This window comes from Diplotaxodon limnothrissa, linkage group LG15 (genome assembly GCF_057381915.1).
Source record: "Diplotaxodon limnothrissa isolate DT_005_m linkage group LG15, D_limnothrissa_male_GT1.1, whole genome shotgun sequence".
Taxonomy (NCBI): domain Eukaryota; kingdom Metazoa; phylum Chordata; class Actinopteri; order Cichliformes; family Cichlidae; genus Diplotaxodon; species Diplotaxodon limnothrissa.
In genome coordinates, this window is record NC_140610.1 from 11,516,112 (window position 1) to 11,541,214 (window position 25,103).

The 25,103-nt window shown below is 40.2% G+C and overlaps 1 protein-coding gene across 1 annotated transcript in view; it reads right to left on the minus strand.

Annotated features, from left to right (window-relative positions):
- Positions 1-1,836: 1,836 nt before the first annotated feature.
- wasf1 (WASP family member 1) overlaps positions 1,837-25,103 on the minus strand; it is a 65,214-nt gene continuing 41,947 nt past the window's right edge. The window contains exons 4-11 of the mRNA XM_085371933.1: positions 22,037-22,190; positions 16,870-16,987; positions 12,016-12,099; positions 8,498-8,554; positions 7,619-7,782; positions 5,394-5,573; positions 2,836-3,401; positions 1,837-2,106 (exon numbers count right to left, since the gene is read on the minus strand). Coding sequence (XP_085228059.1) covers positions 1,949-2,106; positions 2,836-3,401; positions 5,394-5,573; positions 7,619-7,782; positions 8,498-8,554; positions 12,016-12,099; positions 16,870-16,987; positions 22,037-22,190 — 1,481 coding nt within the window. The 3' untranslated portion in view covers positions 1,837-1,948. The remainder of the gene's footprint in view (positions 2,107-2,835; positions 3,402-5,393; positions 5,574-7,618; positions 7,783-8,497; positions 8,555-12,015; positions 12,100-16,869; positions 16,988-22,036; positions 22,191-25,103) is intronic.

Consider the following 25,103-nt stretch of genomic DNA (forward strand, 5'->3'; position numbering starts at 1 on the left):
AATTCCCCCCAAATACTGGAAATACCTTACAATCTCCCAAATTAAATTTGAGTTGTCTCTTTTTTCTTAATGAACAGATATTTGTAGGTTTTTCCACTATATTTAAGTATTTAATTCATGTCATAATTATAAAAGCAAAATTGCACCAGCTTAATGAAAGGAGCAACTCGTCTCTAAAAGCAACTGGTTCGAGGTCTTGGCCATGATCCAGTTACTTGTGAATAAATCTGCACTTTTGGAGGTTTAGGGGCCGCTGCTCTTATTAATTTCATTTTTAATCTGTGTAGCACACTGAGAAATCATGGCTTGTGTTCAACCGTAATCAAATTAAGCTAACTCGGTTATTGTTTTACAGAGAACAGGACTCCGATCAAGCAACCTCAACAACAACAACAACAAACCCTGAAACATAACATTAGATTTTTATTAATTCAAGCAAACTGTTACAGTAAACAGTTACATAAGTTACATGGTATACAGTATTGATCCAATCTTTTTTTTTCCTCCTTTCAACTCCCTCCCCCCCAGGCAAACATAGAAACAGCGAATTCATACAAGCGCAGGCAAGTAAGTAGTAACAGCACAATACATTCATCAACTCAACGATACGTTTTGTACGAACAATAAGGCAAGTAGAAGAAAAAAACAAAACGAACGAACGGAAAAGGATGGCAGACATTTCCTTTCAAATGAGCCAAAACAAGGCAGAATGTAAGCTTCTTGTCTTACGCCTCAAACGGCAGTACTACGCAGAGCTGTAGTCCCAAACGAGGTAAGGCTTCCCGTTAGTGAGCAGTTAAACAGTAAAAGGGCATCTGAGAGAAAAGCTGCCATCAGTGACGTTGACTGGTTTGCATCTGGTGTCAGTCAGATTCCCAAAACTCGAAAAAGTTTCTCTCTGTACGCTGTATTTTTTTTTTTTTTTAATAAATCAGGGATAATAAGAGAGGCAGGAATTCTGATGTTTATCTACAGAATCAAGTTGCTTCCACCGTCCATTTCTGCGGCAACAAGCGTGAGAAAATGAAGGGAGCTCGATATAAACAATGGCTTAGTGTTTCTCTTTGACAGCGCCTGATGTCAACAATAGCAGAAATGGCTCCTCTGAACCCAGACAGCTCAGTATCTAGGCATACATTTCCCTGGGGTAAAGGTTAAATGTAAGTGGATGGATATGCACACATGTGACCAAAGCAGCCATATGGTTTCCCCCATCATTTCAGCCATACAATATTTATCACATGACACAGCAACACAATCTTTTGCTTGTCCTTAGTGGTAAAGTCATTCCTGATAACAAAAAAAAGTGTGTGGGGGGGTGACGACAACCCAGCCTGTGGTCAGGGTTTGATACTACTGGCCTGTTAAAACAAGTGTTTCAGTTGTACTAGGTAAATAAAAGATGATTAAAATAAAGCAGCATTCACTCAATGCCATGTTCAGCAAAACCATATTGGAGAACTAAAGATAGATGCAACATGCCTTCATTTGTTCTTTTCAAATTTCTTCTTTGTTTTTGTTTTTCCCCAACATCAAGGTACAGATAAGAAACGAAAACAAGTGGCTCTTCAAAAAAGTTATCTTCGTGTATACCGATAGTAAACATGAGGGATTTCATCACAAGAAATCCAGCCGAAACAAAGTCGCGTGGTAGGTGCAGAAGAATGAATTCGAAAAAAGAGAGAGAGAGAGAAAAACGACTCTTGGAACACTAGAAAGACCGACAACGGCGACGTGGAGTCCCTCCACTGAACACAAACCACAACGAGACAGACATATGACAAGATATAAACAAAAAAAAAAAAAAAAAAAAAAGAGAGAGGAAAGGTGGTCGTAACGGTGTTTCGGTTCTTTGATGTCGAGGTGTGGAGTGCAGGGATGCGATACTGCTGGAGGGTGGGGCACCTCCATCCTCCCGGTATTCCTTCTGTTCTCTCCCTCGCCGCCGTCATTCCATCCAGTCTCCTTCGTCAAACTCGGACTCGTCCTCGGAGTCGGAGTATTCCACGGCGATGCGGCGTGACAGGATGGTGGCCACATCATTACCCACTCGCTCGTGCTTAGCCTCTTGTTCTCGCTGCTCCTCCACTTTTCGCAGCTGTATGCCTGCAGCAGGGAAACGGAGAAAGATGATTACATATCATCGCTCCTGAAACTCCCGATTAGGATTATAACGACTACAGCAACAATAACTTGGATATAGATGTGTATTTATCCTGCTTTATTAAAATGTATTTATGTGAAATATTAAAAACTGGTCTCCGATTTGATTAATCTGAATGAAGCTGGATCTTATAGACACAGCGTGACACTATGTGCGCAGCACCTGCTCCCACTTGCTATTTAAATCTGTTTGCAAGTGCCAGCCAATCAGAAGAAAGCTTGCTTAAAGGGAGGGGTAGGAGAGCTAAGAATGAGAGGCTTGTTTTATACAGTAGATGAAACTGAATGCAAAGCTAATCTAATAGAGACCAAGCTAGGTGTTCTTTTCTCTAACCATTTAGTGTGAAAAATGAATCCTATGGTCCTAGAAGAGTAATGAAAAGGGCGGTAAACAAAAGAGTGGCATCTTCAAAGTTATTTCACAGCCTTCTTTTACAGATTTACAAAAATACAGTTATCTATGATGTAAGACGAGAAAAGCAGCAAAGATTGGAGGAAGTTTTGCTTCAAGACAGGCTTAAAAATATCTGAATATATTCTCTTATCATCACATGCAGAGCTGGCATTACACAATCTTTTCAAGATTTGGAGGCAGTTAAGCTGCTACTATGAAAAAGTGGTCACAACATGGTTTTAAAGAACTATTTGCACATGCATTTACAAACACTTCACCTTTTCTGATAGCCTCCAACAGGACACTGCGTGCATCGCTGATGGGTGGCAGATTGGCTGGATGGTGCCTCTTGGTCCCCATTTCGTGGACGACGTGGGGGGGAGGGGAGGCCATGGCTCCTGAAGGGAAGGCGGGCACAGGTGGTGGCCCTGATAGGCACGGTGATGAGCTCCGCGCTCCTGTGAGGGGCAGGGGAGGTGGTGGCGGTGGAGGAGGCAGGATGGTGCTGTCTGACTGAATACCAGAACCCGAGGATGGACCTTTGTCCAGGACCTGCTGGAAACGAGCTGGAGATGAGGAGTGGAGGGGAGGTGCCACGGGTGGAGGGGCTGGATGGAGAACACCCGGGGCTATCTGGAGGGGAGCGGGGGGAGGCGGGATGGCTGGGGGATGCTGCTGGACTGGTAGAGGAGGAATAGGAGGAGGAGTGCCGCGCAAGCCTGTGGAGGGTAAGGGTGGAGGAGGAGGGGGCAGAGGGGGAGGCGGAGGAGGAGGAGTGTTGGAGTTGTGGCCTGCTGTCCGGGCTGGAGACTGGGGTCTGCTGTCGGAAAAGCCCGAGCTGGAGCTGGAGGGAAGAAGAAACACAAATGAGGTGGAGGCAGTGGTGGTGCACTGCTGCGGCTCTTTAAGCCTTTCAGAGTACCTGAGAAAACGCTCACCAACAGGTAAAAAGGAGGCTGGACTTTGGTCACCATGTGCTTCATGTGCAAAATTTGAGAGATAATTGAGGTAACTTCAACTTTTTCCACTTGGGAAGATTGTTATATGCCATAAATTCTCTCAAAACACAACAAAACAGCTTGTATATACATGTGCACTTCAATTACTAGGTTTTTTTTTTTAATTAATAGTTTGACAAAATACATGAAAACTGTATATAGCGATAGAGGTTATGAAATGTAAACATGCCAAAATATTATGGTTCCAGCTGTCTGCAAATTGTCTAGTTTTCCTTTGGTAATCTTGATCATTTAAAAGTGCATTGAACGAGTGTATGCAGACGAGATCAAGATGATCTGGTGAAGTTCAATCTGAGCATTAGAATGGGGAAGAGAGGAGAGAGGATATCTGGTACGAGGAGAACAGTTTAACAAAAAAACATTGAACTAGCAGCTTAGTCAAGCCTCAAAATTGACTAATATTTGCTCCACATTTTGCAGCGCTGAGTGTGATCAGCAGAAGAGCACATTCCACCTGGCAGGGACAGTCTAACACCAGGCTTTGCATTTTCCCAATTAAACTTTCTATGAAACTAATTTGACTCAGACTGCGAAAGAAGAACATAGCTGCTTATTTATATCCATGACATCCACCTTTTTAGCCTCAGACCATCTGTAGCACATCATGCATAATAAAAACCCCCCATAACTCCAAAATTATCTCTATCATCTGTCTGAATTTTTAAATCTGTCACCGACAAATGCACGTGTGCCAAGTAAAACGGAAAGCCTGACTATTGTAACGACAGAAACTGCCTGTTCACAAAAGGTGCATGTCAAGAGCCGAGTTTGTTTCGTTCTTATCTTTTCAATTAAAAATGTGCAGCAATGCGTCAGAAGCAGCTGCTGGGAGTGTGGAAGTAACCATAAATACAGCTGCTTTGTGAAACTGCAGAGTTGTCACAGGAGCATGGATAGAGTGACGAGGCCAAAGTATTTCCACTTCACTGTCAGTTCAATAAATTAGAGGTTAAAGATCACCGAGCAACCGGCTTATTGTAACTTGCACATTAAAGACAAGAGTGTGAATAACAGTGGCCGTTCACTGATGCCAAACCTGCGGGGGTTGGTACACCGCTAACACTGCGACACAGAGGAATGTGTCCACAATCAATCCTCCTCCTGTGGTGAAGGAGAAGGGGGAAAAAAGGCACAGCAGGAGGAAGAGAAGACGGAGGAAAAAATAAAGTGTGGAGTGTTTCCTCTCAGGACAGCAGTGCTACTTAATGTGCTGTAGTAAAGGAAAGTTTTCAGAGGAGGTGAAGCGAGAAAATGAGATACAATGGAACATGGTGACGGGAACTTTTAAAATGGCAAAAAAAAAAGGAAAATCAGCACGAATTAAAGGTCAGAATAAAGTAAATAAAAGAGCAAGAGGAGAAGGCAGATGCAAGGGCAAGTGCAAAAAAAAAAAAAAAATCAATGCAAGATTTCTCCAGTGTTACCTTAATCATTCCCTCTGATCTCTTCATCCTTTCAAAAACAGCTACATAAGCGGCCAATATGTGCAGCAGAAAAACAACCTGTAATATGTTCAGTGGCCTTAACAAACAGCTGATCCTGCCCTTCAACAAGCCTTTTTCTTATTTTACTTCATCTTTGTTCCACACACTCTCAAACCACACATTCATCAACCTCTTCAGAACCAGTAATTGAAGGTCGGTCTATGATACTGACAGATGTGTATGAGAAAATGAGATAAACAAGGCTAAGAGATGGGGAGGGAATCGCAGTAGTTACAGATAATTCCTTAGCACTTTTTTAAACTGCTTGAAACACACATTTATGTTTTAGGTGTAGGTAGAACAACAAAGTGAAAACTGAGGCTGATGACTCACCTGATCACAGAAGGTGGCTTTATCTCTCCCAGTGGGTGCATAGGAGGTGGCGGCGGTGGAGGGTCGTGAGGTCGGGAATACATTCTGTCCCCTGTACGGTTAAGCAGTTCGTTCATCTGAGTGTAGGGCAGCGCCGCCAGTGAGAAGGGCCCGTCCAAATGCTCCATGTACAAATGAGTCCTGAGCAGAGAAACCCAGTCATTCATTCACACTGTGTTTGGTTCAGCTGTGAGTCTTTGTGTGTGTGTGCAGTTTTGTGTTCTTTGCACTTACTATTCTTACCCGCATAAAGCTCATCTGTCAGAACTTAAATCATGTCACTTAAACAAAACCTTACATATTCTGGGTAGGTGGAGGTGCTGTATATAGAACTGAGGTATGTTCCCAATCATTTTACCTTGTGTGTGTAGAATATTTGTAAAGGATTAAACAAAAACAAACAAGAAAAACAAACACAAAGCAAACTCACACACAAAAAACAGAAGATATACTAATACTAATATACTAATTATATTTACTGTGGAGTTTGTGTTTGATTAAACACAGCACTAAGACTTTTTGATGATCAGAAATTATGTAGTAATTGGGTCATGGAATTCACAGAGTCCAGTAATCGTAGCCAGCAACACAAATATTGAAAGCCAATATTTAGTATGAGCACCTTTATTCTCCACTACAGCCTGAACCTTTCTTGTCATTTCTTTAAGTCATCTTCAGGAATAGTTCTCCAGGCTTCTTGAAGGACATTCAGAGCTCTTCTTTAGATGTTAGCTGCCTTTTGTTCTGTTCTTTGTCAAGAAGATCCCACATTGCCTTAATAATGCTGAGGTCACGGACCAGTATGCTTTTACTGTACTGGCAGCGTGTTTGGAATCATTTTCATGCAGAAAAATGACAAATTAATGTTTTCACTCAGAGACCATCTAGATGGTCTTGTATGGGGGATCAAAATCTGATGGTACATTTCTGTGTTCATAATTCCATCAATTTTGACAAGATCTCCAACAACACTGGCTGAAACGCAGCCCTAAATCATGACAGAGCCTCCACTGTGTTTTACAGATGTCTGCTGTGCCTCTCTCCTGATCTCCACACCGATGATGATTCGAAAATCATCGAAAAATGTGGAATCGTCACCACATGAAACTTGTTGTTCAGTTGGCATACCTCAGCAGTGAGCGGCTTCTTGACCAGCTGAGGGTTTAGATCCATCTCTCAGGTCCTGAGTCCAGTCTTTGCAGGATTTCTTTCTTAGAACAATTTTTAACTCTTCATCTGCTGGGAATAGTTTTGTAGGCCTACCACGTCTTCATTTCTCCTCCACTTGTTTAGTTTCCTCGTTTTAAGGACACTAAGCCTGAAGAACTATTGCGCAAGACCTTTTTTTTTTTTTTTTAATGTATGAGGATGACTGGCTTCTTTTAAGCAAAATACTTTTAAAAAACGACGTGTGGCACAAGACCTGCGCTCATTATGTTCTTTAAGGTCATGTTTATGGTTTCTTCTGGCCATTACAGAGATCTGGTCACACAATATACATATACACATAAAAACAAGTAAGTAATAATAAGTAAAGAGGCACTTTTCATAAAACAAACGTATTCTCACAGGCCACAAAAGTATACACTTCCTGTTTCCATTTCTCAGCAGTTTAGAATATTTTTTATTCACAAGAATGAATTTCTGCTACAATTATTCTGTTGACAATGCCGTTGCAGTCTAGGTGAGTGCCCATCAAAAGACACTGTTATCCACAACATTGTAAATCAAATGCCGACAACCACATCTACGGTCCATTTGCTTGAAATCTATTCTCATCAGTGCTCGCAGAAAAGATTTTGTGTCAGCTATCCACGCTACTGACAAATCCAACAAAACTACCAATTTGCATAAAATGTTTTCTTATTAATCACATTGACTGGCAGGGAAATTACTGAACACGAGTGGCACTGCAGCTCTGAGGCACAATAAAAGCAATCACAACTTTGAAGGACCTTAATCATCCCTTTTGTGGCTGCATTTCCCCAGTGCCACAGAAGTGTAAATTGTGTGAACAGATTCTCTGTGGACAGGACACTATTTATTTTTGTCCATAGGATTGATTTAATCCTGCAGATGAATCCGTTTTTATCAAGTTTTTCAGATTTTCAGCTCTCGTGATGTAATGTGCACGTCATTTCCACCAGGTGACACCTGACTAACTAGTGCCGTCCACCTTCACTCACCTGTTGTCGTGATAACCCGCCGATCCGTTGGCCTCTCTGTGTTTGTCTTCAGGTAAGTCCTGAGCGAGCTCTGCCCCCAGTGCCAGTTTCTGCCACTCCTTCTTACGATCGTGAGGTGCTCGCGGTATCTTCTCCGGCTCGTGTGGACGGTCGATCGCCTTCAGCTTTAGAAGAGGAGGCGAAGATGGTGACGGGGATGGAATAGTTAAAAGGAATAATGGGAAGTGGTGGATGAATCCACATGAGGTGTTTTGGGGATGACAATGAGGATGAGAGTGGAAGGAGAAGAGCAGGAGACAAAAAATAATATTAGCCATTAAATATATTTTCCAAAACTGATGGATTGTTAAACATTTGAACGACAGAGCTTGAAAATTACAGTCAAGATTTATCAATGCAGAAGTAGAAAGAAGCGTTCACACACTCAAACAACCAAATCCAAAACTTAATAACTGATCCAAACTGTCCCTCTTTGTAATTTACTTTAAGGTGCCAAATAAACATCAACCTACCACAACAGTCTTAACAATATCTGTGCTTTCTAATCATCTTAAACTTAAAAGCACATTTTTTTAAAGGGGTAGCGCTTCACAGAAAATACTGCATCACACAAGCTTGGGAGCAGGGAGTGCTCATTGACTGACTGAATCAAATTGTGGGTAAATATTTTTTTTCCCCCAAAGCTTAAAAGTCTATAAAGAAAGATGGGTAATATTTTGTGATAATCTCGTGCCCATCGTCAAACAGCAATCCCTGACTCCCAGATTTCAGCATGACTGATTTGCAACAGAGGGAAAAAAAAACAGCAGCAAGCTGCTGAGGTAGAAGTTTGTTCTTTTTTTTGTTTTTAAATCAAATAATCGCTGTTTTTTCACATACCTGCCCTGGAAGGTCTAAGTACCTATAGACCTGATCATACATGCGGGGGTCCTGCAACTACAAGAACAAAAACAAAAACCACAAGAGAAGCACCAGGGGTGAGGGGACGGGGTTCAAAATAATCAACACGCCACAGGATTGAGCACAGCGCTGCTGCACACAGTCAACGGGGACAAAAACAGAGTGGGCGGTGAGAAGTAGGACAAAAGGGAAAGAGGGGGGAAAAAAAGTGCTGTTAAACAGAAAAATGACAACGTGCACAGCACGGGGGACGTCACAATGGCACGCAAAGACCCACACACACCCACGGTGAATATAACAGAGCGCCGCTTCATCCCAAACAGACAGACTAAGGCAGAAAAGGAGAGATCTCACTGGAATGGGGGGAGCAAATCTACAAAGGTGTGTTTCTACATGCGATGCACAGCAACAACCCACACTGGAGAATGACATGCAAAACAGAAAATGCACACACTCGTGCTAGCCAACCCAAAACAATGAGAGAGCAGATTATATTAAAGAAGGGCAATAAAAACATAAAGGGGACTTTTCACAGTCAATCTAAATATAAAGATATGCATGAAAACACTTTACAATCTTTAGTCAACTTAAACCAGCTAACAATATAAATCAATGTGAAAAATTATTCTCAACGCTAAACATAGACAACTGTAATAAAAGCAAACTTACGAACTAATAAAATAAAACGTATTTATTCTGCAAAAACTGGATAAAACAAGTGAGTTTGGCTTTAAATATTATGTTTCTACTTTCTATCTTCTTGTGGTGCTCAGCTTATTTGCTTTATTAAGGACATGCATGTAAATTTTCACAAATATATTTACAGTCGACAGCTGCGTATAGCGTAGATATTAACCAATACACCATTAACTTCAGTTTGCAATTAAGAGTGAACAGCATATTGGTTCAGGGACTCTTTTCAGCTGCTGGTCTATACACAGCTGGCACTTTGGAGAATATTTACAGTATGTGGGAGCAATTGTGTTCATGATAACGAGGGATCATGTCAGCCAGTACAAGTGCATCATGTGGCTGTGATTTAAAGAGTTTTACAAGAAGAGGGGGGAGGACTGCAGCACAGGAACACTGTTTTTTTTCTAAGGCTACACAGACAATACCTGTTAGTGGGATGCTTTTATGATGCATTTTTTGTGCCTTTTTTTGACATTAAGACAAAAAAAGAAAGCACAGACATGCTTGTGTGTTAGTAATTTAACAAGACGTATTTGTGCTGATTATAAAAACACAATCCGTTTCAAATAAAACTATTTACAACACAAGCCGATATTCAGTTAGGGTATCAAACAATACCAATATTATATCTAGCTGTAGACGTACCAAACAAGAGAGAGTGAGTGAGTGAGTGAGTGAGTGAGTGAGTGAGTGAGAGTGTGTGTGTGTGTGTGCGCGCGTGCGCTCAGATGAAGCATGTTGGCTGAGGTGACAGGTTGTGGACAGCATCTTCTCTGGTTTGGTTAAATGATGCTGATTTTGTTCGCTGAGAGAATAAATTCCAACTGTAACGCACATCGATTCGGTTCTGAATCATCGTGGCCTATTATCCCTGATGAGGCATCGACTGAAGAAAAGCATCTCCGCTTAAACACACACAGTCAGACACACAACCGCCTCCTCCTCTGCTTAAACACATTAATATATCTTAACTAAAACTTTATTATTTATTAGATTGTCAAGACCTTTTACCGTGTCTAAGCTGCGCTGGGCCTCTAAAATCCAGCTGCAATCATCGAATCAGTTATGAGTTTTACTTTTCCTAAACTCGGCTTCCTGAAAGGTTTTCAGTTTTAGCCTCGTGGCAATATAACATTAAATAACACTTGAAATAAAAATAAGCTAATGTACTATAAAATTCCATCTATGGGTCTATAGACTATAATGAGTGAATTTTTTGCTTTAATGACATAAGAAGAAGGGTTGGCAGGAAGGACAGGTGGCAGTCAAACGTATAGTGTGACACAAACCGTCCATCAAACAGAGTGTCTGAGTGATGGCTTTAATGCTGTAGTGCAGCAATCAATGTGAAAATAAGTTTTTGTTTTAATGGAGGGGAAAATAGCTTAGATAGTGTTCGTACAAGAGAGAAAATGAGACATTTTTTTCTGTGAGCGTGTGTTTGTAAGCGTGCATGTGTGAGTCACAGCTGTTATATATGTAGCTAATTTTCAATGGGCTGTGTGCCTCTGCTAGGTCGTCATCTTTCATCTGAATGGACTGGTACTGGCAGAGGAAGTGCCGCTGTGTAAGCACAGTGTGTATATGCAACACAGTGGTTATAGATTTATTTTATATACAGACTGTATTCCTGTGTGCACACCTGTGTCCAGACCGTTATACACACTACAGGCATCATTTGTGCGATCATTTGTGCGTATAGTTTCAACTGACAGACTCAGCAGAATCGTGGCTATGTAACCCCCCCCCCCTCCCCAACCCCCATCACAGGAATGCCCACAGAGGCATTCAACCACTGCTGACAATAACGCTAACCTCTCACAATATGCACACATAGCTGCTGCTGCTGATCTTTGTAAAATAAACCATTTGGATGCAAATCCTTAATGAAGCCTCATGTCAATACTGAAATAAAGTCCTAGCAAGGTGAAGAAGGCTCAAAAATAGCACGAAATATGAAAAGTTACTGATGCCTTTACTGCAGCAAAAGCAAATGTCTTCCTGTACAATGCACTCTGACGTGTGCTTTTCTCAGTGTGCTTTTGTAACAATCCAAGCAGAAGACGTCCCGCTTTCATATGTCCTTTAGTGTTAGTTTGACCAAACCACAAATCAAAAGACATGTGGAGGTAAGTCAAAAGCACTACCAACTACCACACAGGTAAGTTACTGCTCTGAGTTGTTTTGCAGTTAGTATAGTGAGTTCTCAGCGCTGTATCCCAAATTCCTTATTTTCAAAAGGTGTGCACTGACACGCCTACAGGTATGGCTTGAAATTATTCATATTTAAACTCAAACAGTACACATTTTTTTTTTATGTCATTGTTCATTGCTCATCGTTAGACTGCACTAAAGACGTAAACATAAAGTATTATTAGAAGATTAGAGTATATTAGAGTATATTATTATTAGAGTATATTATCTAGAAACACACAAAAGATGTTTTACTGAGCAGCATACTTTGTGTGTGTTAAAGCCACAGCCGTATGTATTTAAAGCTCATGTAACCACAGGCTATGTTTAAAACTTGAGTTTTGTCATCTGCCCTTTTTTGTAGATTGTTGGTAAAAGGCACATCAAGGGCTCTTGCCCCCCCCCCTTTTTTTTTTTTTCTTAAACAGAACTGGGATGCAGGTAAGTGTTAGAGGGTTGTTAGTGATGGGCTTGAGGTGGGCAGCTCACTTGCCCAAAGCAAACCAGAGGGGGGAGTGGAGAAGTGGGAGGATAGAGAGGGCTGCAGGCCACTGCAAAGCAGAGCAGATGCTCTGGTGGAGGTGGAGAGAGGACAAGGGAGAAGCTCTTACCTCTGGGGGAGTAAGGGAGGGAGGAGGGGTTTCAGAGAGGACTCTTATAAGGCTCTTGGGACACACAAGATAAGGCATTTCCAGCTGCACAGAGTTAGATAAAGATTCAGAAAATAATGTAAAAGCAATGGTAGAGAAGAACAAGGACAGTGGAAGCTAGATCCTGAAGCAGGATCTTGACTGAACTTTACTGTTAAAACATTACTTGCTTTATGCTTTACATAGTATTAGCACTTAGCTCAAAATTTAAGCTAAAATGGAATCAAAAAGCTGTAAATTGACTGTAGACAAGCTGAGTTCATATAAATATAGCTAGTAAATTGGGATAAGAATACTGCACTGTCTGCTTGTCTCTTTTTTGCTTATTAGCCATCGTTGCTATTGCAGTAACAAGCTATTAAACTAACACAGCTCCACTAGCCTGCAACAAGCCATAAGAGCAACAGAAGGAGGTGTACTGTTATGAGGCAGGTGGCAGAATTATGCCTTGCGTTGTAGGTGCAGATGTCTCCTCTACATGTGCCGTAGTATCACAGAAATTCGATTAGAAATAAACAGTTTCTCATACCAGTCTCCTAAAGCAAAACATCTTGATAGTTAAGGCTCGCTAGCATATATGCAACAGTGACTGCAATGTCGTTTCAGAGTCATTACATTTACTCGGGATGACTTAAGCTTCATGAGAACCTGAAAACAGTCACAGATCTGCAGCTGCATTATCAGTTGGTGAGCAAAAAAGTAAAGGACGACATTGTCAGTGGAGACATGAAAGTGACTTTTCTATATCATGTGTTTAAAAAAAAGAAAAGAAAAAGCCATTCCAGTCCCACTCAGGAACAAATGCTAGAACTGCCCACTATTAAACAACCAACACCCACTGGTGAACTGGGAGCCATGTGAAAAAAATGTATTCCTGCTTATAGGGAAGTATTTAAAATTGGGGGGAAAACATCAATAGATATCTGCTCCAGCCACGAGTGCTTTAATGAGACAGGAATAGCAGAGGAAGAGCAAAGGGGATTCTTCATAAAGGGGATTCAGATGTTGGAGATCTCAATGCCTAGTGGACCCAAACACTGATCTCAAAGAGAAACACACGATTTTACGTCTTTCTCTCTGTTCATGTTCTTCTCATTCGCTGAGACTTTCACCCTCCGTTTCCTCTGACTAGCTCAGCACATAGTCTACTGCTAATCCACTGAGGCTAACACAGAGGCTAATGAGATTAGGAAACTGCAGGTTTCTTCCCCCCCTCTCTCTGCCATATGCTGCTTGTCATTTATCACTGGCTTCTAGCTGGCTGGGCCTGTGAATACCACAATTTGTTAAATGTGGCTTCAGTCTAATGATTAGTGATGTGACCATGTAAGAAAATAGTTTGGGGATGAAGAAGATTAAATACAGTGCTGGGAAACACTTACATGTTTGAGATCATGAAACTAATTTATAATATTAGTTAAAGATAACAGATTTAATACAAAATGTAGTTAATTAATGAAATCATCATTTATAAAGTGGGAAAAAAAACTATCCAAACCCTCAGTTTTTAGCTTTCAGGCAGTTTTCCTCGTTCTTACTTTAATCATTCCTTCAGCTTTCATATGCTTACCACATTTTCCACGGCTGTGAATGTGACCTTTCAAGTAAACTTAAGACTTATTTAACTTTGTCTTGATTCCTTCTTTGATTATTCTTAATAACAACCCTTACAAATTGAGTTCATTCTAGCACTGACATTTTAAAAACAGGAGACATCAAGGTTGCTCAAGAAACTGACCATTTACTTTAATAAATATCAGAAATGTAATTTGAAAAAAAGAAAAGAAAAAGAGGTATTGCTTAAGGCGCGTGTTTAACATTGATATCGGTTTCATTATTCTGGCCACTGATCTATGATGGATGTCCTTGTTGTTACTTTGTTCAAGGAGTTATTCACTCCCAGCCTTCAACATCGTGAGCTGAAATAATATATGTAATTTTTTTCATTTTTTGTAGTTTAAGAAAGAATGCAGACGTGACCGAATCAGCTAAGCTGAGTCTCTGTTTGAAAAGTACAATAATTCAGAATACCCACTATACAGTATATGCATCAGAAAGCTTCTATGTTTAAATATGTGTGATGGCAACGAAAACTATATTTCTAAATGATTATTTATTGACTTTTTGTGTGGATTAATTCTCAGAGCAAAAATAAGCAACCTGCCTGGGGACTGCATTTAATTCTTTTCAAATTTGAGACTAATTGCAGTGAAGGCAGGTTGCTAGTGTGAAGCAACCTGCCTTCACTGCAATCAGTCTCAATCTGACTCAAGATTGTGCATCCACACAGTGACAAAGGTTGGTGGCAGTAATTTTGGCTGTCCTAGTCTCCAACCACCACCTTCACTAGTGTGACTGCAGCCTAGATATACTGTTTTTATGTTATTATAATATGTTATTTAAAATTAATGTCAAATGAAAAATGTAATTAGAACTTTTGCAGGTTCAGTTTAAAAAAAAAAGAAAGAAAGAAAAAAGTTTAAGGTTTAAGAGTTTTGTTCTTCACGGTACAACTTCATCTGCTACTCCAGTTTCATTTACTAAAAACTATGGCGTTCACACCAGATCACCATTAAGGTCTAGAGCAGTACATATGTGACAAGAAAAGCCATCAAACAAAAAACTAAACTAAATAAATAAGACGAATTTAAAAATATAATTCAAGATAAACAACACAGCTGCTGCAGCCAGAGCCCAGAAGCATAAGCGTAATGTCTTAGTATCTCGGCATCATCATTAAGAATATATCTGACTTTAATTAAAACTGTGCATCCATTAAATAAATGTGTTATTTAGATGGATTCTTCTGGCGTGTAAAATAGTTTTAGGCTTAAGTTGCAGTGTTAAATGATGTAAAGAAAATTATTTTAACTATTAAGTTAAAATAAATATTTACAATACTTACAAATATTTTATAAGGCCAATGAGAGACCTATTAAGGTTTAGTGCCTTTTGATTTAGGATTAGGTAGCTATAGATAAAAGCTATTTAATTGTTGTATATTTCAGTTGCTTGCAGCTAGTTAGGAAGAAAAAAAAGAAAAAAAAAAAAAAGGAAGCACTTAATAAAGTTTCTATCTAATAACTGATGCTTATGATAGAAAGCAAAACAATTTACACAGTCTGTAGCTCCACAGACCCTCTTATTATCCACACAGCCCCAAATTATGGTCACTTTGTACATGTTGATCTATTATCTTGAACAAAACCTGCTCCGTGATAAAAAATGAACTTGAAGCTTCCCAGCTAATGTTAATGTTGTCAGAAAAAAATAATTCAATTTGGAGGAGCAAAGCGTCTGCAAACTTCTGAATTTTCTTCTGAAATTATAAGATGAAGTATCAATGGTAAACATAATTACAGCTACAAATGCATAAGCACGCACACACACACACACACACTGAACCCCATGACTGAGAGGGCCATTAAGATGATGTGGCAGAACCACTCAATCAGCAAATTGATGAAGTGTAAAGTTATCAAAGATCTAAACCCGGAATTTATGTGTGTATATGCGAGTGCTTTTTCTATCCTTAATCTTTTCAATGAGTGATTCTGCATGCTTCCAGCGCGCATGTATGCACGTGCACCTTCTTTGAGCCATCTTTGTCCTGTTTCTCCATGTGACCATGTATCCACCATGATGATTACACAAACCACCATATATGTTTGTGTAATAGCTCTATTCCTCCATATATCCGGTTCTCCCTGTGAATATCTTTAAGGCCTTTCCATGGGGTCTGTCTAAGTGCCATTGTGGTGAGAGGGAAATGAACATGGCTTTACAAGCTGAGCCCACCCGGAGCTTTAATTAGAAGGAAATCATTGGAATGAGCTCTGGCTGCAAGCGGTCATATCAGCCTAACCCTCTGGAGCAAATAAGCTTTACCTAATGTTGCATGTTGTAGCTTTCTGTTTCATTTACTGCTTAAAAAAAAAAAAAAAAAAAAAAAAAAGTGCACACAGACTAGTAAACAACCACAAATATCACTACAGTTACTCTTATTCTCTCAATCCTCCAACTAATTCTCAGCAAAACTTGTCCTCTGTGCGTCATTCCCACAATCATTAAAAACCTCATAACCAGCAAATTGTATCCTCAGTGTTCACATAAACCCTCAACAGAAAATCTCTTTACTCCTCAGTGACATGATTGTAATGAGCTTTGATTGACTGCGAGGGGGCAAAATGGGGAGCATGCACCGCTTCCCACGCAGGAAAATGCAAGCTGGTGCTGATTAGAGCTCCTGATGCTGAGGGTGGGAAACCCCTCGGTTTGAGTTGGGGGGGGTCATAACTCAGCACTTGGCGAGGAAGAGCCAAAGCCACATAATTTAATTTGTCTGTGTAAATACATTGAAAAATAAAAACAACCTCAGAATGCAAATGCTTATAGATATTCCTCATGAGGCTACGAGTGACTGTTTATTTGTCGAGAAGAAGAGACGTGACGCACAGCGCAGGGGCAACTGAAGACCAGATGCTCCCATTAATTAGATGTAATGATCACACAAGCAATAACTAAGAGGGTTGACAGAGGGAAGAGTTTATAATCTATGAGTGGTGACTAATTAACTCATTTGGATGTGTGGTATAAAGCCAGACCTCTGAATCTATTAGTGAATCACCCTGCCAGTTTTTTCAAGCAGGACAGATCAATCTGTATCTGTGAAGCCTCTTCGCTCTTCTACTCGCTAACCTCCGTGTGCTGCTGCCTGTCATAAACGCCTCCGTCTACGGCAGTGCACTCGTAAGCTGCTGTGTGAAAAAGCAAAAACGCAGCCGAACCTGTGCTTTTTAATTCTTCTAGACTTACCTTCTGTTTCCGCCTCTCCTTCCTCTTGTCCTCTGTGTCCTGAAGCATCTTTTCTCTCCACAGGTCAAAGAAATAGGATGGATTGGTGTAGAACTTTAGACCCTCCTTTCCATCGTCTCTGTAGACGAGCAAAAGAAACCAAGGAATCTGAGATTCGTGATTAGCAAATTTCAAATTAAAGCTCATTTATTTTCCTCTGAATCCCTGTTGGGGTATGTAACCTTTCATTTAAAAAAAAAAGAAAGAAACATCACTTTCTTTTCTTTAAGCATTTACTGCTCCTAAAACTTATTTTCATTTTCAGCGAATCTGCTCGCTAATAACTGGATTAAACATTTGATCTATTAAACACAGTGACAGCTTTTAATGTTTTCCTCCCCGTAATTTTACTAAGACAACACAAGACCAATTAAAGCAGAATATTCTAATGTTTAAGGAGCTAAAAACCAAAAAATATTTTGCCATCCATTCCTGAAAACTGTGACCCAAATATCAAAATACTTGCAGGTTTTATTTTTATATCTCCTGAATAATTGTTTCAGTGCTTCACAGTGTAGGCTGGCAAGAGTGAGAGGAGGCACAAGACAAACTGCAACAAAAAGTCATTATTCTGATTTATTTGCTTTTTTTTTTAATGAAGAGTTTCCAAAAATGCGGGAGCTGCAGAAGTTGAACATCACTGAAACTCAAGAGCAGAGGATGAAAAAGGAGGGTAATGTTTATTTGCTTGTGCCCCTGCTCGTCTTTGTCTCTGTTCCCTGTGAAAACAAGCACTTGTCATGAATAATAACTAATGGTGTGTGTTATCATTCATTCCCAATTCACTCATTCTCTTTCTGAATTCCTCAGTAGCATTACAGAAGGGCACGGTGGCTCGTGGTGACTGGACGAGATCAGTGCTGCGAGTATAAGGAGGGAAACATAAAGGGACATCTGACAGATGCAGATAGTTATCACATAATATCATTTCCTCTTGACAAGGAAGTAATCATACACAGGTGCCCCCAACATGCCGCCTGGAAATGCCATTTGATATCAGTATGGGGTACGACTAATTTGCTCTGCTGATGTCTTTGTCCAAATAAATTCAAAAAATCTTTCACTGGTGTTTAACTCATCCGTCCAGAATGTTTTTAAAATAAATGATTATTGTCATCTGCCCTTTTTTGTAGATTGCTAGTAAACATGGAATCTTTCTGGCATGTAGTCACCAATGACTCAATGACTAAATACTACTACTACTATTACTATGGTTTCGTTTATCATGTTGTTCTTCATTCTCTCCTCGCTAGCAAAGGCAAAGCTGTATTTACGTATTATCACCTATCACCTGTTCATGTGCATAGCTATATTTTTTGAAAATGTGTGTCTAACACAAACCTGTATCATCACACTAATGGAGTAAGGTATCCACATATAGAGCCAAGCCGAAAGGTGACGTGAGGGTGAATTAGAATTGCGTAGCAGCTCATCTGGCTCAGTTTACAAGTCACTGCCCGTAAGACAGCAAATGTGACTCTGGCCTCGAGCACAGTTTGGATGAAGTCCCATTTGGGTAATCTCTGTGTCCAAGTTCCTTGTGAATTATATAAGGATAGACAGACAAATGACAGATGCCTGGCTGTAGAATTAGCTTGTCCTTCATTCGGATGAGTTAAAACCTCCACGTGTGAAAGTATGTGTCCGGATATTGATACAGACCCAGAGAAGAAATATGAGCTTCTGAAGGCTACTCAAGAGAGAGTATCCCCATGATGAGATACCGAGTGAATGCTGAAAAGAGAACTCTTATTTTTAACCTTTTAAACCTCGGCCAAACCAGGAGCAGGAACTGCGTCGGCTGAGGCTGTGTGTCCAGACCGTTCGGTAGTCCTAAGGTGAACCTGTGAGCACTTGCATTCACCCGCTGTTGCCCACGCCTAGGGAGTCAATTATTTGGCAATGTCATGTTCATGAAAAAGCGAGGCTTCAGAAGGCAAGAGTGGAAAGTTTAATGATATGCAACACAATAAAGGGAAGAAAAGCTTCTGCGGTGTGCACTGCAGGTCCTCTTTGAGAGTTAAAGTAAATTATTATGCCTGCTATTTTTTTGTGTAGTTGAGGTGCATGTTTATGTTGTGTATGAGAAAGAGAAGCTCTTTTCAGGGTGGATCTGAGAAGTAACGGCATAAGGAAGTATCCTAGGGAGCCTCTAGTAGAGAGAGTATAAATACAGGAAAAAAAGGGGGTGGGGGAGGAAGGACAAGAGGAGGAGGGAGAAATCTAACAGCAAAGAAAATTCAAAAGATCCCAAAATATGGCCAGATTCTAATTAATTAAACAGAAGAATGAAATCACCACCCATGACAATCCTAATCATTAAGCCAGTGCTGATGAACAAAAGATAAATAAATAAATAAATAAAAGCAGCTCCAGATGACTCCAATGACTGTAGATGCCAGTCTTTAGGTCAAAGGAACATCTAGTAGAGAAACTGTTCTCTATATAACGGCAGTTACATCGAACACACTATTGGACTATGTGCCCAAAGCTACCCTATCACTTACTGGAAAATTGAAATTATTTTTTCAAACATTAGCTGTTAACCTCTTAAAATAATAAATGAGAATAAATGAGAATTCGTTTTCTGCTAGCGTGACAGCAAAGCACTTAAGCGAAGCAGAAACCTGTACCCGGCTCTCCCCCGGTCTAGGCCACGTCAAGGCCCATGGGTTAAAAGCACAGCAGTGACGAGGTTTGTACACCTCAGCCTACCTCTCTCTTACAGTGCACGCATCTCTATAAGCACATCCACCAACAAAGAGATTATGTTTGGCTTTTAACCTTTTTTGCAAGTGGCCCTGTCAGGGGGAAAGCATTAGATAGAAAAGGAGGGGAAAAGGTGAGTGAAGAGTGAGGATGAAAAAAAAAAAGGAACAAAGTGAGAAGGTCATAAAATAGAAGAGAGAAAGTGCTGCCCAGCAGAACTTTTTATGGATTATTCATCTTTAAATGCCTCGCTCTTCTTGCTCTCTTCGCCCCCTACTTGTCCACAAGAGCCAGGAGAGATGCCTGGTGTCAAGGACTGACAAGCCTGCCAGTAATAATAAAAAAAACAAAACAGTGTCCTCTTGAGTTACACTTTAAAGCCAACCCCAAAAAACTGTCCAGACACAAACCACACAAAATAATGTTTAACTGTTTATCCATTCTAAATTTAAGTAAAACTGCCACCCACTTGAGATTACAGATATCTTAGTCGGGGTGCATTTTCTAATCGCTCTGTGTGATGGCTTACTGTGAGCATCAGTGTCTTGTTTAATGAAAGCTTTTATAATGGTAGGCACAACCGTAATACGAGTGAATGGGCCGAATGAAAGCTGTAATTGAGGACCGTTTGGGTACATTTTGCTGACACAGTGGGGTGCAATCAGCCTCTTCTGGTGCCCATCAATAAAATACGAGCGCAATAATGTTTTCCGCTCTCCAGAGACAGAAAACACAGGGTAAACTTCTATTAACGGGAAACATGCAATTGTAGGAACAACCCCTTCTTTTGCAAACCATTTCCAGAATGCTAAATTAAACATGTATTATAATTGTAAAAAATACAAATAAAAAATACTGGTGGTTGCCAGTCCCGCCCTTTAGACTCCTAGTAAATGCACCTGTGATATCAATTTGAAAATCTTAGGTGACATGTTTTCATAAGATTTTCAGAAAACTCGAGGTCAACATCACTGATATTCATATTTGTGTGAGATTTTTAGGAAATGCACCTATGGTATTAATTTAAAAATCTTGAGTTATCGTGTTCACAAAGTTGTGTCACACACTACCCCAAGCCTATTCAAATGGCGGCCCGCGGGCCAAATGCGGCCCAGAAGCAACCTGCGAGTGGCCCTGCCTGTGGTCCTGGCAGAAACACAGAGAAAACGCAAAAAATTAATTCATTAATTAATTTTAAAAAAATTTAAAAATTTAAAATTCCCACAGCGTAGTGTAGACTGTGAATGCAACACTCCTAGTAGCCTAGCAATATTTAACCCACAATGCACCGTGATGTAAACATATTAAACAATCATCGTAATATATGATGCGACAACAGCATGTCTTTCTCACTCCAAAAGCGCAAAATTGACAATGAAAACTGTCGGTTTAACCCTGCCTGGACTGACAAATACTTATTCATTTTACCGAGTTTAATAATCTTACAACCGGAGTTGTACTACCATGGTGAGGGTCCTGTACAGCCCAAGAGAGAGCTGCAGCATCTTTCCTTCGTGTTTGCTTCTTGGCGAAGAAGAAAAGGCCTTTCACAGATTCTGAAACAGTGAAATACTGCATGCTGGCCGTGGTGGATGCGGTGAAAAGTGATGAAAAAATTAAAGTAAGTGTGACATCTGCTATTAAAAACGTACCCCTGTAGGACAGTTCAAATATTCGTAGAGTTGAAGTTCTGGCGTCAGACGAGTATGAAATGCTGTTAAATGACCTGAAGAAAACTGATAATGCACAGTTGTGCGTATATGTCCGTTTTTTGGATGGGAAATTGCTCGGCTTACTACCGTTAGAGGGACACACAGCTGGCGAAATAATGTTTGAGAAGATTTAAGCTCTTTTTGAGGAAAATGGTCTGGATATGAAGCGTGTCTGTATACTTGTGACGGATGGGGCTCCATCCATGGCAGGAAAAGTGAGTGGTCAGCGAAATATTTATTTTAATTTGAAAGGGAATTATCAAAATGTTTTTTGTTATTATTATTATTATTTCAAATGTGCAAAAATAGTTTAGTTATAGCTCCCTTTTTTTTTTTAAATGGACCTTTTGGTGTGCATTTGTGAGAGGTCACCAGATTTACAGGGGAAAAGGAATAAAAAAAAATTACTTGTTTTTCCAGTACAGTTGTGTGGGTTTGAAATTGATCATGATCTGCTGCTTACTGGCTTCAAAAAAAAAAAAAAAAAAAAAAATACCTGGCCCAGATAAATTTGAAAATCTGGCCAAACTAACTTCGTAGTTGAATAGCCATGCACTACCCGCTTGCCCACTTGGTGGGATGATGACAACATCCCATTACCCCATCAGTCTTTCATGGTTGAGAAGTAAAAACCCCAATACAATAGAACCAGTTACAATGGTTTGCAAAAAGGATCCCAGAGTCAGTGAAACTGGCTGGATTCAGACCTGTAGGGTGTGAGGATGTTGAGCGGTGGGGGCTGCTCGCAGGTGTGGTACGTCTCCTGCAGTGGGACAGGCAGAGACGTGCGATCAAACAGCTGCTGGTCCTGAACAGTAGAACTCCTGAAGGCCTTCCTCATGGTGATGTCCTGAAGAGACACTGGGAAAGGAGGGACAGATGGAGAAAAGAGAAGAGAGGGGAAGAAAGCAGGTTCTTTGTGAAGCATCTGCCACATGTATGTTTGCTACCTCTATGAAGGTAGAAGGAGAGACAGCATTTTAAGACCAACGCTTACTGCTGTTTGACTGTACCTGCCTAACAATGTTCAGAAAACACACACACACATCCCAACCAACAGGCTCTTTGTCTCTCTCATGTCATTGATGAACACAATAATTAGCATCTGGTTCCGTCTCCTCATTATCATCATCAATCTGACATCATCAATCAAACAGTCACAATCAACATTACAGCAGACTAAACCTATTATAAACCACTAAGCGTCCTCCCTCAGGCTAACGCTACATTGCTGTCCTAACTGGTCGTCTTCAAGTCCCTTAAAGTAAACAACAACATGATGAACAAGATAAGCTAGGCTAGGCGAAGCTAAGGTCGTCTCTCAGAAACCGTAGAAATGATTGCCCTTCTTTCATCCGGGAATAACTGACATTTTCAGAGGGCAATAAAAAAAAAAAAATAACAGAAGAAAAACACACACACACACACACACACACACACACACACACACACACACACACACACACACACACACACACACACCAATGCTAACCCTCAATCTGGTAAACAGAAAGTCTTGGAAAGAGATCTAGAACGTTGCAACTAGATCTGAATTATACATAAGTGACAAATGGATGTACTTTAATGGTGCCCAGAAGAAGCTCAGGAAAAGAAAAAGAAAAAAAAAAAAAAAAAAGTCATGGCACGGCAGACCAACAAACATGACAGAACGAACGTACAATCTAAAAAACACTGCAAGGAAATCACTTACAGTCATTTAACCATTGCCTCAGCAAAATGAGATAAAGCCCAGTAAGGGTCTACTAACACAATTCAGTCCTCTACATTGCAGCAATGCAGCTGGATAATGACTTCCACAGACTGTCAGTGTTGTGACATACCAGCCACCTGAGGCACTGAAGTATCTTTATGAACAAACACCATGAGGGAGCTGAGCTTTCGTGAGTAACACTCTGCAAGGGAGATAGGAGGCCATAGAATGCAAGAGGGAGATAATAAAACGACTTGGACACACCAGAGCCGGTATAATGGCAACAGGGGACAGACAGAGACGGAGAAAAGATGTACCAACAGTAAAACAAAGAGCAGCAGCTGACATGAAAGAACCATTCGTAAGAAATACTGGCAAACAAATGGTGAAAAGAGAGGAAATTTGAAGAGAGAAAAGACCTAAAACTAACATGGGAATGTGCAGCGAAAGAGAAGGAGGGGGCCGTATTAAAGAGAAAGAGACGGAGAGAGAAGATACATAAACACATCAAGTAGGATTTTAATAAGAAAAACAGAAAATATCCCACAGAAGCCCGGGACCCAGAGAAGCACAGTAACCTGAGCAGAGCCAGAGGGTGGATTAAGCTTCAAAGACAGCACAAGGGAAAAGCTTTAACAGCCATTTATATTGGATACACACACACAGGAGGGAAAATAAAACATACTGCACACAGCATTTTGTCCCAAGTTAAACAGAAAAGGCTACAAGGTGACACTGAGGGGGTTGATCTGTCTTCTGTGGCTTCCTGCTACAAGATTTATGGAAAAACTACATGCATTTTAAAATGTGCTGTGTACCTGCATGCATATACACATAGCATTTGGAGCACCTGGGTGGGGGGATCCCAGAGCTCATGATCAACTTAACTGTCATTTTTGTCTTATATGTCTAATACAAGTAGCTTTAAAGTTTATCCATATAAATTAACTCATGTACCTTACACATTCCCACTGACCTGTTGGCTTGCATTTAAAAGTGCACTCTATATGTATTTAGTGTTTGTCTATGCAACCTGATTAAACTTTTAAATAATGATTTTGGTTTATTACAACCTTGTTCATAGTTTTGACAATAGTTTCTCATCTTTATGATAAAGTACTACACCAAATACGATGATTCCGCTGATTTAAATACCTATGTATCAGTAGAACATCGTGTTAGCCAGGCATTGGCTGATGAGATTAGTCTCTGAATTCAAAGTTTGGGTGTTCTTACATCAATTTTGTGGTGACAATGAAGAGCTGAGGTTGTATTTTGTATTTCCTCATTTTTTCCTGGCATGAAAGTGGGAATAAATAACAACAATAACATCGCATTTCTATCCATAAAACTTGAATTATGCATGGTATAGCATGATGCCATCAACTTGCCTAGCAACCACCTAAGAACAGACTAAAAATCACAGACCAAACATGGGCATGTACTTGCTACTGAAATCTAGGAACAATGTAGCAACGTTAGACTTGATGATCAGCTGAAAAAAGCAATTTAATGAACACAACACTGAACACAACTGCAGTAGCATGAGTCAGAGCAGGAAGTCAGTATGTAATGGATGTTTATGATTTACAGACGTAACGGTTAACTTCAAAAAAAGAAATATGAGTATGTCTAACTTGTGGGGCTTTTTCGTGTATATAATATTGTTGCCTGCCTGCTAGTATTAACTTGTTTGTAGCGATGCTGCAGTCATCAGCCTCCGCATATCTCCAGAGCTCGAAAAATAAGAACCCATGCTGAAAGAGAGATTAATCCTTTAAGATTTTAACTTGCGCTTGTGCCGGGGGTGTAATAATATACTTCAGTCGCTCCAAGATCAGACACACCAGGGATGATAAGGGCAAAAAAAAAAATCAAAGTCAGAGCTACAGTGGCATGACAATTTGACTGCCCACAGTGATCAGAGAAGAGCCAGGGATAATTGTAGGAGTAATGTTGAGATCTAAGAAATTAAAGTGCATTTTTCTCTAGCTGAAAAGGGAGAAGGTAAGGGATACAGACGTGGGAAGGGTTATGAACATTAAAGTGATATTTTATTATTT